General features: G+C 35.6%; 1 protein-coding gene across 1 annotated transcript in view; it reads left to right on the forward strand.

Annotated features, from left to right (window-relative positions):
* Positions 1 to 18,765, forward strand: part of ALG13 (ALG13 UDP-N-acetylglucosaminyltransferase subunit) — a 67,984-nt gene extending 49,219 nt beyond the window's left edge. Inside the window, 5 exon segments of the mRNA XM_082377052.1 lie at positions 1,026 to 1,194; positions 9,155 to 9,334; positions 13,189 to 13,229; positions 14,978 to 15,164; positions 17,839 to 18,765. Coding sequence (XP_082233178.1) covers positions 1,026 to 1,194; positions 9,155 to 9,334; positions 13,189 to 13,229; positions 14,978 to 15,164; positions 17,839 to 18,101 — 840 coding nt within the window. The 3' untranslated portion in view covers positions 18,102 to 18,765.
* Positions 18,766 to 19,096: the final 331 nt, after the last annotated feature.

Here is a 19,096-nt window from a genome sequence, read left to right on the forward strand (position 1 = left end):
CTCTTATATAATGAGTGAGTTAATATAAATTACCTGTCAAGTCTGCCATTTCCTGGAACTTAAAATGTAAAGCTTTCTTATAGAATGGGAAGCTGGCATCAGAAAGGTAGCTGAAACCGTAGGAGTAAATAAGGTCATCCTGGAAAAAGGAAGAGATTGAGAAGAGCATCTAGAACAGAGCCTGTGCATCACCATTTAGAAAATGGGTAGAGAAGGAATAGCCAAGGAGGGAGGAAAAGCAGGAGAGAGTGTATTATTATGGAAGCCCCAGGAAGAGAATGTTTCAAGGAATAGTCAAGTGTCAGTTGCTGCCAAGCTGTCAAGCAACATAAGGACTAACAAGAGTCTACTATGATTTGTTGCCATGGAGACCACTGTGACTTTGAATACAGTTTCTGAGAACCAGAGAGGGTAGCAGCCACATTGCAGTGGGTAATAAGAAAACGGAGACTACAGTGAGGACAGGGTGTTCATGAAGAAGAATCTGTTACCATTTATTGAACATCTTTCTGTGCACAGCCCTGTATTGGGTGCTGTGGCCTAATCAGAAAAACAAATTGCAGTCTCATGAAGTTAAAAAAAAGAGAAAAAGCAAAGAACATTTTCTGTTTTTTTTTAAAGTGTGTGTGGGGAAATATATATGCATGTAAAAATAAATACGCACTATAAATTTCTGGATAATATTCAGGAAACCCAGAGGTTACTTGTTTGTGGAGAGAGGAACTAGGCAGATGGAGGACAGGGGTTGGAGGAAACTTTTCATTGTATACAATTTTATACTTGGTTTTTGAATCATATTAATGTATTACCTTTCCAGAAAAATATTAAAATAAAAAAGTAAAGCTCTCAAAGTCATCTGGGGTCTTCGAAAAGAAATAACCTTCCTATATTAGGTTTACATAAATATTGGCTTCTTGGTGTTTTAGTTATTAGAATACTATTTCCTGAAGTTTAGGATCAGATAAGAAACTAATATTGTTTGTGAAACCAAACTTAGAGTTCTAAACTTTCTTCCACACTTACAGGTGGTGATGGTAAATTCTGCAGCAGTTGCAGCTTCCTGTGCAAATATTGTTCCAGCCCCAGTCTTACCTAACTGTGCAGCAGCTAATCAAGCTAGTAGTACCATTTCAATTTCCTCACAGAATGCTATACAGCCTCTATTTGTATCTCCGCCTACACAAGGCAGGCCAGGTAGGTTATTAGTGGTTCCTTACTTTGGAAGCCTCTTTTTCTATTCATGAACACGCCCATACAACAATTCTAGTGATTAGATAAGATTACTTTAATCTCCAGTATTAAATTTCAATTTTTTTTCTTGAAAATTTGGCTTTGATATGATTTCATAGCTATTGTTTTGCTAACCCCATTGAAAATTTAGAGGACTTGTACTAGTTTCTTAAACTTCAAGTTAAGTTCTATTATACAGAAATTAAGGTAAAGGTATTTCACATTTCACAGAATTAATTCCTGAAAAGTTTGGCTCTAGAATTTAAGAGATCCAGGTTAGAATCTTGGTTTTACAACTTACTAGCTATGTAATTTTGGACAAATTATTGAACCTTTCTTATCTGTGAGCTTGGAGGTACTGATAGTACCAATTTATGAAGTGGTTGTGAAATTCCACTGAGTTAATATAATTTAAAATTTTCAGCAGAATTCTGGGAAAGTGGTGGCAACAACAGCATAGCTTTTCAGTCTGCATCCCCACATAAAAATGGAAATAGTTGGGGTTTCCCTGGTGGCGCAGTGGTTGAGAATCTGCCTGCCAATGCAGGGGACACGGGTTCGAGCCCTGGTCTGGGAAGATCCCACATGCCGCGGAGCAGCTGGGCCCGTGAGCCACAGCTGCTGAGCCTGCGTGTCTGGAGCCTGTGCTCCGCAACAAGAGAGGCCGCGATAGTGAGAGGCCCGCGCGCCGCGATGAAGAGTGGCCCCCGCTCGCTGCAACTGGAGAAAGTCCTCACACAGAAACGAAGACCCAACACAGCCAAAAATAAATAAATAAATTAATTAATTAAAAAAAAATGGAAATAGCAAAACCAAAACCCATGGGACAATGTTTAACAACAAAACTAGGTGACAGGGTCTCCCCATGAACCCCAAAATTTAAGCAGGTAGGGACAAACCTTCAGTCACAAGACCTGCATGCTGTCAGGGTCAGTGTGGGAGCAATAAGACGGAAGCATCGGGGATGTTGTCTGATGGACCTGAGAACAGAAGAACCCCTAAAGAGCTAATAAGAATTCACTGGACAGTGGGGCAGCCAATTTGGAAGGAACAGCTAAGACTGGGAAGGGATTTGACCTCTCCAATACTAGGTGAGTGCTTTGGGTACATGGTAAAGGGACTAAAGGGCTTGGAACAGTTTCGTCCCTAAGAACTCTGAAAACTGACCTGGCAGGGCTACCTTTTAGGATAATATTCCTCACTGCGGGGGAAACTGCTGGGAGTGGAATCAAAATTGATGAGGATAGGGAAAGAGCAGGTCCAGGCTAAAGCTGAGAGAACAGAGCCAAGGAATCCTAGAAAGCAGTCATGTTTTTAAACACTACAAAAACAATAGAGATCCCTAAGAAGTTAGAAAAGCTTTCTTGTATTCCATCTCATTCTAGAGTTCATGAAAAATAATTTCACATAAAAATGAATGTATATGTATAGCTGATTCACTTTGTTGTAAAGCAGAAACTAACACACCATTGTAAAGCAATTATACTCCAATAAAGATGTTAAAAAAAAATGAAAGAAAAGCACTAAGGTTGCATACAAAGGTGTTTGAAGAGGAGAACAGAATAATATCCCTGTTAGACAGTAGAAGCATGTTAGAATGTGCACACTAAACAGAACTTAAACTAAACCAACAACTATTTCAAAATGAGGTAAAGACATTAATAACACAAAATGTTAAAAAATAACAAATCAGGATTAGAAAAACTCAGATGAGGTGACAGAACTCAGGAAAGCATTAGAAATGGAAGAAAGTCATTTTGGTAATGAAGACAAAACTATAAAGAACATGACCAAGTATGTACAACAGATAATGCTTTAAGAGAAAGATGTAAGAAAGGGGGGAAATCTAAAATGAAAAAAACGAAGAGAAAGATTCAAAAGTGACATACTGAAGTTAGGCAAAGGATATCCAACACTGATAGAAGTTCCTGAAGAAGAAAACCAAAGTAAGGGAAAAGAATAAATACTAAAAACTATAATTCAGAAAATTTTCCTGAAATTAAAAAACTTTACATACTGAAACAGCGCTCTGCAGAATATTGAGCCAGAGCAACCAACACCAGGATATTCTAGTAAAACAACTGGACTTTAAAGAAAAAGAGCCTATGGAGTATAAAGGAAATAAAATGATAATCATCAAACTTTGACAGCAATGCTTCATGCTACAAAAAAATGGAGTAACATTTAAGATAATGAAAGGATATGTGAACCGAAGATTTTATATCCAGCCAAACATTTTCAGGCTTAAAGGGTAATGTATAAGAATTCAGAGAATATTATTTGCATGAGCCCTTCTTGAAGAATCTACTTAAAGATACGCTGTCAAGTAAGGTAATTGCTAGCCACGTAAGACACTTTAAATTACAATTAAGTAAAGTAAGTCTAAAGTTGCTCGGTCACACTAACCACATGCCAGGTGCTCAAAGCCACACGTGGCTAGTGGCTACTGTATTGGACAGCACAGATAAAGAATATTTCTGCCATCACAGAAAGTTGTATTGGAGGGACAGAGTGTATTGGAGAATGATTTTGACTTACAGACCACCAAAACAATAAAAGACATCAGCTTAAGACCTGATTGTAAGTATTAAACATATACTTAACACAAAATGAGGGCTGAGAAGTTGATAATATACTATGTAAAGCCTTATATTTGAACAATATAGGTACAGTATAGCTATTTTTAAAAATGGGAGAATTGAGAGACCATGTGCCAAGCATTTTTTAATGCTTTCAATAAACACATCAGGTTCTTTTATCTAGATACTTAGATTGTTATTCAGAGACTATAATGTCGGCTAAAACAAATGAGTATGGGATATTCCAGTTTTATCCTGCTGTGTCCTTGCAAACCGGGATCTTAGTGTGGAAGAAAGGTAATGAACATGTACTAAAAGAGGCTAAGGAGAAACTTTTATGGTATCACATTTGAATTGGAAGTATCAATATGAACTTGAGGTATTTTATCTTTAAATTTGTGTATTTCCTAGCTCTGTCCACTGAAAAGGCCTAGAAACAATGAGTATCTTTAGCACTCAGTTTGTGACATTGAAATGCTGCTTCTCACTTAAACAGAAACAAACAGCTTTATGGAGAAATTTCTGGTTCCAGGTCTGGGCAGGAAATGTTCAAGATTAGCCTGGATCATCTTGTCATGCTAGATAGCAAGGAAGCTATCAACGAGTACTGGGAGTCATGTCAAAAGGACTCAGGAGCCATCTTGAAGAAGTTCCCACTGGCCAAAGATGGAACAGTTTGAGCTTCAACAATGATAATTGCAATATATTGGAACACGTCAAATATATTTACAAGTTCCTGATGATATTTTAAAAATTGGTTCTCTTGGGATTAACAACTATACATATATATATAAACAACTATACATAAAATAGATTAAAAAACAAGGATTTACTGTATAGCACAGGGAACTGTAATCAATATCTAATAATAACATATAATGGAAAAAAATCTGAAAAGAATACATAACTGAAAAAAGAATTGGTTCTCTTAAGAGGATGTTAGGAAACCAGTTTACGTTCTTGAAAACGGGACAGTAAAGTGAAAGAATCAAGTATTTATCCTGCCTTTCTTATACGAACTATTCTACGGGGTAACCAAATAGTAGATGAGGGGAAATATTTCTATATATTAGTATTCTAATCAGTGAAAAAGAAGTGGCAGAATGTAATCATTTTGCAGTCGTTACTGAACGGATGCATATTAAACAGTGATAGCTGCTAAGATGGCAAAGATAGTGAGACATTACCTATAGACTGCCAAAGGAATCAATCCTGAGTCTGATCTAGTCTTCTGGATCTAGCTGCCTATTTGCAGGAAATACAAGAACATATTGAAATGTACCATGAGTATATAATCAGCAAAATCCAGACTGGGAAACTCAACAGGTCAAGGGGTCTTCAAAAGACAAATTGAAAGGAAATGACAGGGATGGAGAAAGAACCTATAGATTAAAAGAGGTTCAAGATACAGTTTTTAAGAAACTGTCTAGGGATGCACATTTGGGTGACAAAACACTTAAAACTACAAAGAAGTGATTACTATGAAAGTCAGGATAATGGTTGATTATGGTGGGGGTAAGAGGGTGGTGATTGTGATGGAGTGCATGGAAGTTTTCTGAAATGGCTGGCAAAGCTTGCTTTCTTAACCTTGATAGTGTCCACCTGAAAATAATTCGTTTGATTTGTTTTCTGTATCTGTTTTATTTATAATGTAAAAGTTAAGTACTTAGCCACTGTGCCTGGAGCAAAACATGCAATATATGTTCATTAATGACCACAGAAATTTTTCATTGGAAATGTTAATGTAGGTACTGGTTTTACTACTTTGTGCTAATTGTAGGGGAACATGTTGGCTATCTGCTTCCAGCAGATGTCTGAGCTTAAAAAAACAAGTGACAGGTGAAATCAAGCATTGGAATACCCCATTTATGTAGAATCATTGAAAGCTTACCCTTTAAATGCCAGATTTATGTTTTTTTTGTAGATGCTTCTAAAAATGTATATGGCCTTCCTTTTACTTTTTGTTGAGCCACTTGTGGATCTCAACTATAACTCTTAATAGGTAATGGCTGCTTTTTAGTTGCTCTTTGTCGTTCCTGTCCTCTAGATAAAACTCAAGTTTCTCATTGTTATTCATGTGTCTGTCTGGCAGCCCCATCCCATCCTCCTTTAAGTCACTTCCTATCTGCCAGGTAACTAGATGCCATGATTGCTTTTATTATGATTGTCTTCATAGGCATTAAATCCTGTTAACTGAGTTTTTTGGTAACTGTTTCCAAGTCTTTTGCCAGGGCCAGAACTAGTGACTTACTTGCTCTGGGTACAAAATTTAAGGGAGTGTCAAAAGAAAAAAACAAACCCACAGTGATCAAGATAAATAATACTTTAATGCACTATTAAAAAAAACAAAACTAATGCAAAAAAAGAATCCATGATAAACAAAGTATCAAAGTTTTTTTAAAAGATAGGAACTGTGGGCCAGGCTTAGGGTGAGGTGAGTGAGGCAGGCACTCTTGGGGTCATACAACTGCAAGCTTGAATCCTGTCTTTTAGAATTTTGGTATTTTATTCTTCATGAATTTTTTTTTTTTATTTAATTTGGTGGCCCTTTAAATTTTGCACCTCACTGCACTTTAGTACTGGCCCTGCCCTTTGGTCTCTAGAGAAGCTGAGTCTTACTATGTATATTTATGTTCTCTTCTGAAATGTCCTGAAGCAGACTGCAGCTGCATGGACAAGGAAATAAGCTTTTTGAATGAATTTCGTTGGTTTCCATTCACTTTTAGAAAAGTTTGATTCCATTGTTCTGGGTCCATCCCTTGAACTATACCTGGTAAGCCTATAGAGCCCTGTTAAGTCTGCAAATTAGATGCTCATGCATCTCTAGAGCAACTGGAAGTTTTAAAAGCTTTTTCTTATGGAACGTATTATAATATGCATTTTAAAAGAAAGTTGAGTTCAATTACTAAATAATGGCTATATTTCCCTGTGCTGTACAATATATCCTTGTTGCTTATTTTATACATAGTAGTTTGTATCTCTTAATCCCCTACTCCTTTTTTGCTCCTCTTCACTCTCCCCACTGGTAACCAACCACTAGTTTGTTCTCTATATCTGAATCTGTTTCTGTTTTTTTATAGTCATTTGTTTTATTTTTTAGATTCCACATAAAAGTGATAATGTAGAGCATTGGTCCCCAGCCTTTTTGGCACCGGGGACCAGTTTCATGGAAGACAGTTTTTCCACAGACGGGGGTGAGGGTGGGGGGTGCTTCAGGCAGTAACGCGAGCGATGGGGAGCAGCAGATGAAGCTTCGCTCGCTCGCCTGCTGCGCACCTCCTGCTGTAGCCCGGTTCCTAACAGGCCGCGACCGGTTGGGGACCCCTGATGTAGGGTATCTGTCTTTGTCTGACTTATTTCATTTTTCACTTAGTTTAGATCTGTGATTCTCAGCTGGAGGAGAATTTGCCCCTTAGGAAACATTTGACAATGTCTGCAGACATTTTCAATGGTCCTACAACTTGGCAGGGGAGAGCTACTGGCATCTAATAAGTTGAGGCCAGGGATGATGCTAAAACAGCCTCCACAACAAAGAATTATTGCGCCCAATATGTTAATCATGCCAAATGAAACCGGAGGTTTGTCCTAGATACTAATATGTTACCAGTTATATGTATTGTAAATATTTTCTCTCACTTTGTTGATATTTTCATTTTTCCTGTGGTACCTTTTGATGAAGAGAAATTCTTAATTTTAATGTAATTTAAGTTATCAATCAAAAAAAAAAAAGTTCAAAGTAACCTCCAAATTTCTTCAGTCCTTGATTCTCTCAGGCCCAGGAGAACTTACTTAGCTACCTCTATGTCTAGTAGTTGGTTTTTACCTTGTAATCATAATCACATTCTACTATTTTTAGCTAATTGAACTTACTCCAGTTGTTTTTGAAAAAAATGGTGTGATTTGAGTGCTAGTTTAAAAGGAATAAGAGTGTGGCTTTGTTGAAGCCATTATTTTATAGAAAACAAATCCATGAATCTTTAGAGCATTTGGAGATGTTCTAAAAATTAAATCCTCTTCTAAAACTGTAAAAGTGGCGATTTCTACATGCATGACAAAACTCCAAAACTCGAAAGTTATTTGAGCAAATTTTTTAAATTTACTGTTTAATTTAGATACAGTACAATTTATTTTTTGGTGCCCTGTTCTGTGAGTTTTAACAATGCATAGCATTGTGTAACTACCACCACAATCAAGAGAAGTTTCATCACCCCAGAAGAGTTGGTTATCAAGTTTTAAATCACCCTAAGATTTAGATTTCCTATTACTATTAGCCTGTAGTTGTATAAAGGGTATAAATAAATGTGTTGTTAGTATTTTTGTTGGTGAATGAAAGCAATGTGGATTACTTCTAATACTTGGCCTTAAATTCATCTTGCTAAATTACCAGAATAACAAATTCAGCTTGTGTGGACTGTTCTTGTACTAAACGAAGTGTTCTAAACTCCAAATTTAAACCTTTATTGAACAATGAGCCCAAACTTTCTATACTTCTCAGGGGTAAAATTATAATGCAGGCAACACAGTGATAAAATTTAGTACTGGAATTTCTAAGTCAGCTAAAATGTTCAATTAAACTTGAAGGGTTGTATCAAAAAATTTAACAAATTTATCTAACATAGTATGTATATGTGGAGATAATTTATTTTCACTAGGTTGGAACCACATTGCTGCCTTTATCATCATAGAGGAATGTATTGATATTTAAACATAATTATATTTGAATTTCTTATGTCAAAAACTGTGGAACTCCTAAGTGACTGTGGTTTTTAAACTATAGTAACAGTTATAGAAAGTTAAAGGGATAAGATAGTTCATCTAGCCTGTCTGTTTTAGATTCTGTAGGTCCTTAGAAATGGAACTGTTATGATGTAGAGTTCTCTATATTCCTCTGATGCTACCAAGTAGAAACCTTCAAGGATTGCTTAAATCTGTAATCTGTGCAATTTAGTCTCTCTTATTAGCTTCTACATCTTGTGATTTGGCAGATGGCTGAAAACATCCTTTGTATTAAGCTAAGTAAAAATTTTGCTTTAGTAGTATTTATTTATGTACATGTTAGCTGATGTTCAAAATCTTGGTAGTCAAGCCTCTGTAGTTCCCAGTTTTTTTCCTTTTAATGTCAAGTAATTTCCTTAACTCAAAATAACCTGTAATGAACTCCTACTTTTCAACTGGCATGTCTAAAAGAATATGTGCAATTTACCTTCTAAGTTTTTGTTTTTAAGTCAAACCATAAGACTCAGAGTTGCTTGACTGTATTGGGAACACAAAAGAAATAGAGGATGAGCTACTGCTTATAAGATGTTACAGCTGTACATTGCTACTTTGTTTTGTTTCTTTTTTAGTGATTGCTTCAGCATCCTGTCCATACCTGGCTGCTCCTATTCCTGCTGCTGCTGCCTCTCTACCACCTCCACCTCCTCCACCACCACCTCCTCCTCCTCTTGAGGTGAGAGAGGCTTCAAACTTACCATCACTACCTCCACCTTATTCCTGTGATCCACGTGGCAGTGATCTGCCTCAAGGTAAGTAGATTTTGAGACTTGGGTGAGGGTTATTTAGGTCTGGTTTTTTTTTTTTGGTTTTTTAATTTTAAATTTTAGAGCATATCTCTCTTTGGTTGACCAATGAGGGTAGGGTGGTGGACCAAATGGAAATTGACTTGAAAGCATAATGCTAGGTAAATGACTAAGGAAAGAAGGAACCGAAAGCTGAGAATATCTTCTGCATAATCAAGAAGTGTATGGTTGAGCTGACTCACGCTGCTTTTCTAAGGTAGCTACATGTCTGCCCTGAAGAAGATTCTCAACTGGATATCTGCTGTCAATTATTTTTCTTGAAAAGCAGGAGTTGATAACAAAATTTTCTCCATTTCTTTTATTTAATGCCTACCACAAGTGCATGAAATTGTTGCATTCTTGATATTTAAGATTCCAACTGAATTTTGAAGAATTGGAAAAGGTTTTTGGGGGAGGAATCGGGGGGGGGGCTCTGATCTGCCTTGGATTTCAGCCATGTGTTGTTTCCTTAATTAAACTAAGGAGTAGCTTTCCATTGGAAGTTTTTTGTTACCCCTCAGTTTGGCAGTGTATCTCAAAAGAGAATTGTAGTCGAAAGTTGTTTGTAGCTTCTTCATACTTTTTTTTTTTTTTTTGCTGTAATATTCCCTTGATTTTTCTAGCTGCTTTTCTATTCTATTTTGGTTTTTTTCAACCCCTAAGGTAGTCACCAGGATCTTCAACTCCATTCTGTTCTTTTTCTCTTCCTTAAAACTTGATTATCAACTTTATGTAGATGATTTCTAAATCTGTCTGGCCTTGGCCTCTACCTACTTGCTAGACATTTTCACTTGGCTTTCTTACTTTTGATTCAGACTCAGTCTGTCTACAGTGAAATTCCTCATCTTCATCTCCCTTCTTTCTTCTCTTTAGGCCATGCAAAACATTGACTCTTTTCCTTGGTTTTCTATTTTATTAATAATGTATCATTGAACAATGATCCCTTTACTCCTCTCCCCTCACCTACCTACCCCTGCCCAAGATCTTCTCAGCACATAATGCTGATTTTGTATTTTCCAGCATTTTATTTTGAAAATGTTTAGACATACATGAAATTTGAATTTTAAGATGAATATCCATATATCCACCACCTATATTCTATTGTTAACAGTTAACTATACTTGCATTAGCATGCATTTCTCCATCTTTTCCTCCATCCATCTCTCTGTCCATCAATTAATCCATCTTTTTGGTGCATTTCAAAGTAAATTGTAGACATCATTCTTCCCCATTAAAAACTTGAACATACATATCATTAACTAGAGTTTGGTATTTATTTTTTCTTTTGATGTAAAGTTTACATATAATAAAATGAACAAATCTTAAATGTACACTTGCTGAGTTTTGACAGATGAGTACATGCACCTGTGTAACCCAAATCCCAATCAAGTTATAAAACATTATCATTATCCCACAAAGTTCCTTCATGCCCCTTCCCAGTCTTTCCCTACCCCATCTCTACTTCCCCCCAGAGACAACCACTGTTCTGATATTTTTCTGCCCTAGTTTTACCTGTTTAAGAATTTCATGTGAATATAATACAGTATGTACTCTTTATGGAAGGCTTCTTAAACTCAATGTAATATTTTTTGAGATTCTTCCATGTTGCTGTGTATTATCAGTAGTCTATTTGCTTTTATTGCTGAGTAGTATTTCATCGTCTGGGTATTCTACAGTTTGTCCATTCTCCTGTTGAGGGACACCTGGACTATTCTGGTTTGGATCAGTTATGATAAAGCTGCTATGAACATGCTTGTAAAAGTCTTTGTGAACATGTGTTTTCATTTCCCTTGGGCAAATACCTAGGAGTGGAATTGATGGGCATAGATAGGTGTGTGTTTAGTTTTATAAGAAATTGCTGGTCATTTTTCCAAAACTGTACCTTATCTCCTTCTACTTTTATAAGAACTCTATGCACCTGGTTTTCTACTTCTAAGCCTTTGCTGTCATGGTGATTCTACTCAAATTCTCTCCCCCTCTACTCTTCCATCTAACTTCCTATTTAAATCCTATCATTTTCATGATCCCACCCCCCAGTTGCATTTCAAAGTGATGTTTTTGAGTTCTTATAGTCCTTACCTGCCACTTTTTTTTAACAGCTTGAGATATAATTCATATACCATGCAAGTCATCCATGTAAAGTGTATAATTCAGTGCTTTTTAGTATATTCACAAATTTGTACAACCATCACCACCGTCTAATTCCAAAATATTTTCATCACCCCAAAAAGAAACCCTGTACCCATTAGCAGTTACTCCTCATTCTCTCTGGCCCTGGCAACTACTATTCTGCTTTCTGTCTCTATAGATTTGCCTGTTCTGGACATTTCATGTAGATGGAGTCATACAATATGTGGTCTTTTGTAGGCTGGCTTCTTTCATTTGGCATAATGTTTTCAAGGTTCATCCATGTTGTAACATGTATCAGTATTTCATTCTTTTTTTCGGCTGAATAACATTCCATTATATAGATATACCATATTTTATTATCTGTTAGTTGATGGACATTTGGGTTGTTTCCACATTTTTGCTATTGAGAATAATACTGCTATGGATTTTTTGTGTGGATGTATGTGAATACCAAGGGGTAGAATCCCATGCCATTTGTGGATTTACTTCCTGCTATTATCTTTTCATATTCTTTAGCTTGAGCATTACGCTTTATACTGTATTCCCACATAATAGTCAAAATACAAGCTCATTCTTTCAAAGTGGCAGTAAGTACATTTGTATGTATTGGGAGTCTCCAACTTAAGAAAGAGGGGTTTTCTGAGAGTTTGTTAGTGGAATCAAGTTACATTATCTTATTTATAAGAATATATGTGAATCCCAGGTCAATCAATAAAAATATATTTAGAGGGCTTCCCTGGTGGCGCAGTGGTTGAGAATCTGCCTGCCAATGCAGGGGACACGGGTTCGAGCCCTGGTCTGGGAGGATCCCACATGCCACAGAGCGACTAGGCCCGTGAGCCACAATTGCTGAGCCTGCACGTCTGGAGCCTGTGCTCCGCAACAAGAGAGGCCACGATAGTGAGAGGCCCGCGCACCGTGATGAAGAGTGGCCCCCACTTGCTGCAACTAGAGAAAGCCCTCCCACAGAAACGAAGACCCAATACAGCCATAAATAAATGAATGAATGAATGAATAAATAAATAAAATATATAGAGATATAATTGAAATGCTAAGGCTATTCCCTCTTCTCTCATACATCTACTTTTTGTTCATTTGTAAAATACTTTAAAGTTCTATGTCTGGAGAAATTTTATCACCTTAGGGTATAACTTATTTCGAGTTACCTTGCTCATTGCCTCCTCTTTTTGGAGTCCTAGTGGTGGTATGTTAGTCATGTTAAATAAAAACAAGGTGATTTGTTTCAAACAGTGCTAGTTATCTTAGTAGACATCACTAATCTTGGCATTTGTAGAACATTAGTTTGTACTATGTATTACCTCCGAAGACCAACATGATTGCTTTTGTAGATTTGTATTAAAGTAAAATTTTAGTCTTGAGACAAGCAAGAAAATGCCTTTACTAGAGTCTCTCTAAATATTTGCAGAGTAGTATTCCTGTAACATATGTCTAATATTAAGGATAAAAATAAAATCTGTATTTGTTGATTAAACCTTCTTGGCTCAGAAAATGATCTTAGCTATAGTGGTAGGTAAATGGTCATTTACTATAAGGTAGAATTGAGGGTAGTGTTGATGTGGGAAGACTACATTTGTTGTACCTACCTTAATACTGAAAGAGAAGAGCTTTTAAGTGGTAAGTTTTAATTGTTTATGTCATCTAGTCACTAAAATTTAAATTTTTAATTTTAGATGCAAATGTTTTGCAGTACTATTTCAATCTGGGATTGCAGGTAAGAGTCCTGTTAAAATTGCTTTGATTAAAAAAAAAAAAACCTCTAACTTAAAAATGTAAGCCGTTTTGGTAATCAGACTCTTGAACCTTCAAACCCAAGAACACTGTGAGGGACCTAAAAGATTTATTTCTGTCTTTATATCTCTGAAGATGACACAGGTCAGTTTTCTACTTTAACCTCCCAGTGCTTCAGTTTCTCTTATAAAATAGTTGTAAATTGTCATGAGTGGGGGCCCTACGAAGTACAACTTTAGCATATATTGGCCTCCATATTTAACATCATATGCCAACCCTTCACTATGTTTTTCTATCTCGAAATAACAAATGGATTATTTATCCTGTTTACTTAAAACATTTTTGTGGCTATTTCTGCATTTTATGTGAAAAGTAATCCGACTAATTCAAAGACATTTAAAGAGCTATATTATTTTTAAAGTACTCATGTGTTCATAGATATTTGCCAAACACTGATTTTTACCACTTCCCTGAGTTGTAGAAAGGGAGTACTGACAGGTATCTTAATATCGCTGAAAGGTGTCTCTGATTTCAGGTAAGAGCTCTTTTACTTTATACTTTCAGGGATCATTTTCCCCCTGAAATACACTTCTGATATAATAAGATGATACATTTTCTGAAAAGGAATGATGCATCTTAAGATTTGGCATATGACATAGTAAACCAGATAGTCTACTGGATAATACTCACATTAGTTCATATTTTCCAAGACACTGATTTCCCTAAAACATAGGACATATCATTTCCAGAAAACTATCTTTACTGACTGGCACACATTTATAATATAAGAGTAGTAGAGTGGGTTTTTGTTCTCTGAGACTATATTTCCTAAATGCAGTTTCAAGAATTGAAAAAATAAAGTGCTTGCCCCTTCAGTTATGTTTGTTTATTATAGTCACCTGTGGAAACAAGGTGGCGGCAGTTTATTTATTTGTTTGTTTGTTTATTTTTAGTATTTTTGTTTGTTTTAAATTTAAGTATAGTTGTACAACATTATATGTTAAGGGTGTACAGTATAGTGATTCACAATTATTATAAAATATTGGCTGTATTCCCCGTGTTGTACAATATAGTCTCCTATATTTTACATCATGGGAATACAAGGAAATGTAGAATAGATATTTTAATATTTTCTCATATTAAAAGTAATAGCATTCATTATGGTGCATATGGAAAATACTAATGTGTAAAGAAAACCGAAATCACCTGTATAATCACTGTATACTTTGCTATATTTCCTTACAGCTTATTTATTTATTTTATAAAATATGGACTGTGCTATGTAATTTTGTAAACTTTTAAGTTAAACAATATGAACACTTTTTCTTTAAATATTTGACACCATGATTTTTTTATTGCCTGTATTGTATTCCATCATGGATATATCATAATTCATTCATCCAGTTTCTTATTGTGGAATATTTAGGTCGTTAATTTTTTTTTGCCTTTAAAAACAATGCTATGACAGACACTGTTGTATACAGATCATTGTGTAAATCTCTAATTTCCTTAGGGTGCTTTCCTAAAATAATTCCTAGGTCCAAATATGAGATACAGAGGCTGCGAAAGATCTTAAAGTTGTTATAGAGAATAGATTTTCTAAATGTCATATCATTTAGTTCAAAAGTCATTGTTATCCCACCTGGAAATCATGGCCCAACTTTTTTTTGGAAGAATGGTACTAGTTTAAGAAAAGGAATAGTAAAGTGTTTTTTGCCTTTCTTGCCCAAGTGCTATCACCACAGCTTGTGGCACTCCACGGTCTGTGTGCCGCAGATGCAGCAGCAGCAGCAGCAGCTTCATGTAGAGGATTATCCTGTCTATACTGAGCCGCCACCTCTGGTGAATCAAACCATTCCTCAGTTATACAGTGAGGTGGGGGGACGAGATGGCACACAGGCAGATGTATCAGCACATGGTAAGTATGTAATGAGATTCCCTGCAAGAAAGACAATTGGATTTTATTGTGTGTAATTTAATAATAGCCTTCAGATATTATACTAGACCAGCATTTCTTAAAGCATGGTATGTGAACCTTTTGGGGTCCCTGAGATCCTTTCAAGGGATCCATGAGGCTAAAAGTATTCATCATAATACACGGATTTTGTCCCTTTTGCTGTGTTAAATTTGCATTAAGGGTGCAAAAATCAGTGGCGGGTAGAATAGCTGGCACCTAAGCACAAATCAAGTCAGGGGCACCAAACTGTGCTAGTACTTAGTGTCTTCACACTCATGATATAAAAATGCCAGTTTTATTTATTTTGTGTTTGTTCAGAGACATTCTTATTTTACTAAATTTTTATTCTTTGAATAATTGTACTTAGTATTGTGTATGACAAAATAGGAAGTATTCATAAAGCTCTCTGCATACTGACGTATGGTGATTAACTTTAAAGAAAAGGGTTGTAAGCTTGAGTTTCGAGCTAAACTAGCTGACTTTTCATGGAACACTATTTTTACTTGAAAGAGTGATAGACGATGGTTATTCAGACTTGGGGATCCGGCAGACATTTTCTCAAATGAACAGCTAAGCCTTATCACTTCAAGAAAAGCAACGGATAGTATTTTTTGTCAGAGATTAAAATTCCAGCACTCAAATACAGGTTATCCAAAATTCTAATTTTTATCTACCACCATGAGCTTGACAGCTTCCAATACTTCATTAACTCTTCTAATAAAATAGATGGTGGGGGGCTATTAATGAATGTGGTGCTTTACATTGTATAATGAAATGTGTCAACATTTGGTAGATCTGTATAACTCAGTGAAATAATATTTTCCCAATTACCAATGTATAATCTTACCTGTGCATGATTTAGTAAAAGATCTATCCAAGATGCAAGATAAAACAATGGATTTTAATGTTAACAAAGTATGAAAAGTCCACATTGCTACTGACCTCTAAGAAATTACCACTTACCTAGTTTGGGTATAGCATCAAAGAATATCTACAATTATCTGAAAAGCCTAATTATTAAGACTTCTCTCTTTTCCAGCTACATATCTGTATGAAGCCAGATTTTCTTCATGTATTTCAACTAAATGTATCATAATAGATAAAATACAGAAGCAGATATGAGAATCCAGCTGTCTTCTATTAAGCCATACATTAGAGATTGCACAAGTGTAAAACAATGCCACTGGTCTCACAATTTGTTTTCTTTTTTTTTGGAAAATACAAATTTTTAGGGAAAATGAGTTTAACATAATGGGTTTATTTTTACATAAAATAATATTTTTAACTTAGTTTAATTCCTAATGTGGTAAATATTGATAGATATAACCCACATAAACAAAAGCTATTTGGGATCCTCAATTTTTAAGAGTGTAAAGGGATCCTAAGAAAAAAAAGTTTGAGACCTCTGTGCCAGACCATAAGGATGGTTGCTTTGTCTGTGAGTTCACAGTATAATAGAGATGGGGAGGCATTTTCAAGGATTTAGAGTAGGATCTTTGGACTGCCCTTCTTAGAATCAGCAGGAGGTAGAAGAAGCGATGTGGACTAACCCAACCAAATCTGTTTTCCATTCCAGCAACTGCTGCTTGATGGTTGTGATTTTGGCTAAGTTACTTAACCTCCCTAAGCCTGATTTTGTGTAAAGTGGGAAATAATGTATTTTATGACTTTCCAGTGTTGTTATAAGAACTATATGAAACCTTATATGTATAAGTATACTGTTCCTGGTGCACGTGAGGAATGTGAATTTTCTTTCTCTCCTCCCTTTTCTTAAAGCGTATTAATAGTTTTAGAATATTAGCACTATAGAATCTTATTCTTCATGTGGTGGTGTGATGTGGCCCATGGTAATAAAAATTAAAGTATCAACCTTTATTACATTTTTGTTTCATGTACCTTTTATAGAGCTGTTTTTTATTGTAGTAAACATGAGACAGTGCCAGTCTTTACTTCACAAAACGAACTTAAGTTATCCCAAGTAATGAGAAACTCCTTTTTTTTAATATTTATATAGTTACTATAATAAGGTCAGAACAGCATCTGTTTATTTCCATTGAAACTGGTGCATGGTAGTGAAAGTGCTGTAAATTTTAAATGATGCTAGCATGTTCATGACATTCAAGAGATGACACTTAAATGTTTGGTCTTTTGGGATGCTCTTCAGAGTTTTGCCTTCAAGTATAGACCAGACTGTAAAAACACCTAAGTTTTTAATTGCTAAAATAATACAAAATGGTTATTTGGATGGTGTGTGTTATACTGGAAAACTGTTTGATAACTTAATTGTGACGAACTCTTATAAGAACTGAACTGACAAGAATGACTCTAGAGAACGTTTCTTTGTGTAGTCTGTTGATATCTAAATCATCCCAGGATAGCAGCTGTCTCTAGGTAGAATACAGCTGACACATTGTACATACATTTATATATTTAATTTTTTTAATTAGAAAATTTTCATATTTTAGTAGCCTGTTTTTAGTCACTAATGTTCATATCTAAAGTGCTCCTGCTGCAATTGCTATGATCTTTCTTGGAGTTAATGCTAAATTTCATTTTTACCTGTAGGAACATCCATTTATGTTCATGTTAATGAATCTTTGTATATGAAGTGTACTATATGCTTTCTTTGTTTCAGGTACTTTTCCAAATGCTGACCCTGCATCTGTCCCTCATGGAGCATTCTATTATCCAGTGATGTCAGATTCCTATGGGCAGCGACCTTTGCCAGGTTTTGATTCCTGCCTTCCTGTTGTGCCAGATTATCCCTGTGTTGCCCCCTGGCATCCAGTCGGTGCAGCATATGTTGGTTCTCAAATTAGTGGTGCTATGAGTCCTGGGCCACTTGCCTATATTGCTTCACCTCCCTCACCTTCTCATTATGTACCTCAGAATATGTAAGGTTCAGCAGTATGACGTGTTCTTGCACTGCCATTTTTCTTGTTGTTTGGTTTTTTAAAAGTGTTTTATGTTAGTGTTTAAGTGATTTAGGGTGGTTAGGGTGGTTACTATTGTATCTGTCTTTAAGATTATTTTATCTTTTGATTTAAAATAGTACTTTAAAATAAAGAAATATTTCTTTGGGTTGTGAATAAGGACACTGAGATGGATGTACAACTGGCCCCATATTTGAGCATATTTCATTGTATTCAGCTCTTTTCCTGTCAGCCAGCTTGTCAACTTTGTATTAGCTGATGGTACCAATTGATAAAAGGAGTAAATCTGACGAACTGTTGCCTTGGTTCAGATGTCACACATCGTATTAAACCATGCAAAATTGGAAAAACTACTTTTTCCTAGAAAATGAAACAACAAAACCAAGAGCATTTGTTTCTGGGTAACTAGCTTAATATTAACTGAGAGTGCTCTTCAGGTTTCTTAAGAATTGTCTGAACTGAGTTGTGTTCTGTGATATTAATCAGTTCTGAAGGCACATGGTGCTCTGCTTTAGATTTATCCCATGTGCTGTTGTTTAATATTAGATTTATGTAACCATTTTCCTGCACAGTATTGATGTCTGTTGCACATTTAGCAGTAAATAAAAATTAGCATTTAAAATTGCTAAGATGAGTGAGATTTTCTTTTGCTTTTTCATGGCAGCAAAGAGTACCAGACATTTGATTGTTCCCATATGTTTTCCCCCTAGTATTTTGGTTGCCAGAAAATGTGAATTTATAGCATGAATTGGCAGGGTCAGTTGAAATGTTATTTAATCTCAGGACATTGCAATGCATACTACCATATCCAGTTCTTTTCCCTTGAGAATGTCCCTTTAAGTTGTGTTTCTGTTTTTTTAAAAAAAAAATCTGTTATGGAACTTTAATCTAGACTTACTTTCTCATTGTCCTATATTTCTAATGGCTGTTGAATCTTTAAATTATTGTTTAGATTAACCT

Source organism: Balaenoptera borealis (genome assembly GCF_965194805.1).
Source record: "Balaenoptera borealis genome assembly, chromosome: X".
Lineage (NCBI taxonomy): Eukaryota > Metazoa > Chordata > Mammalia > Artiodactyla > Balaenopteridae > Balaenoptera > Balaenoptera borealis.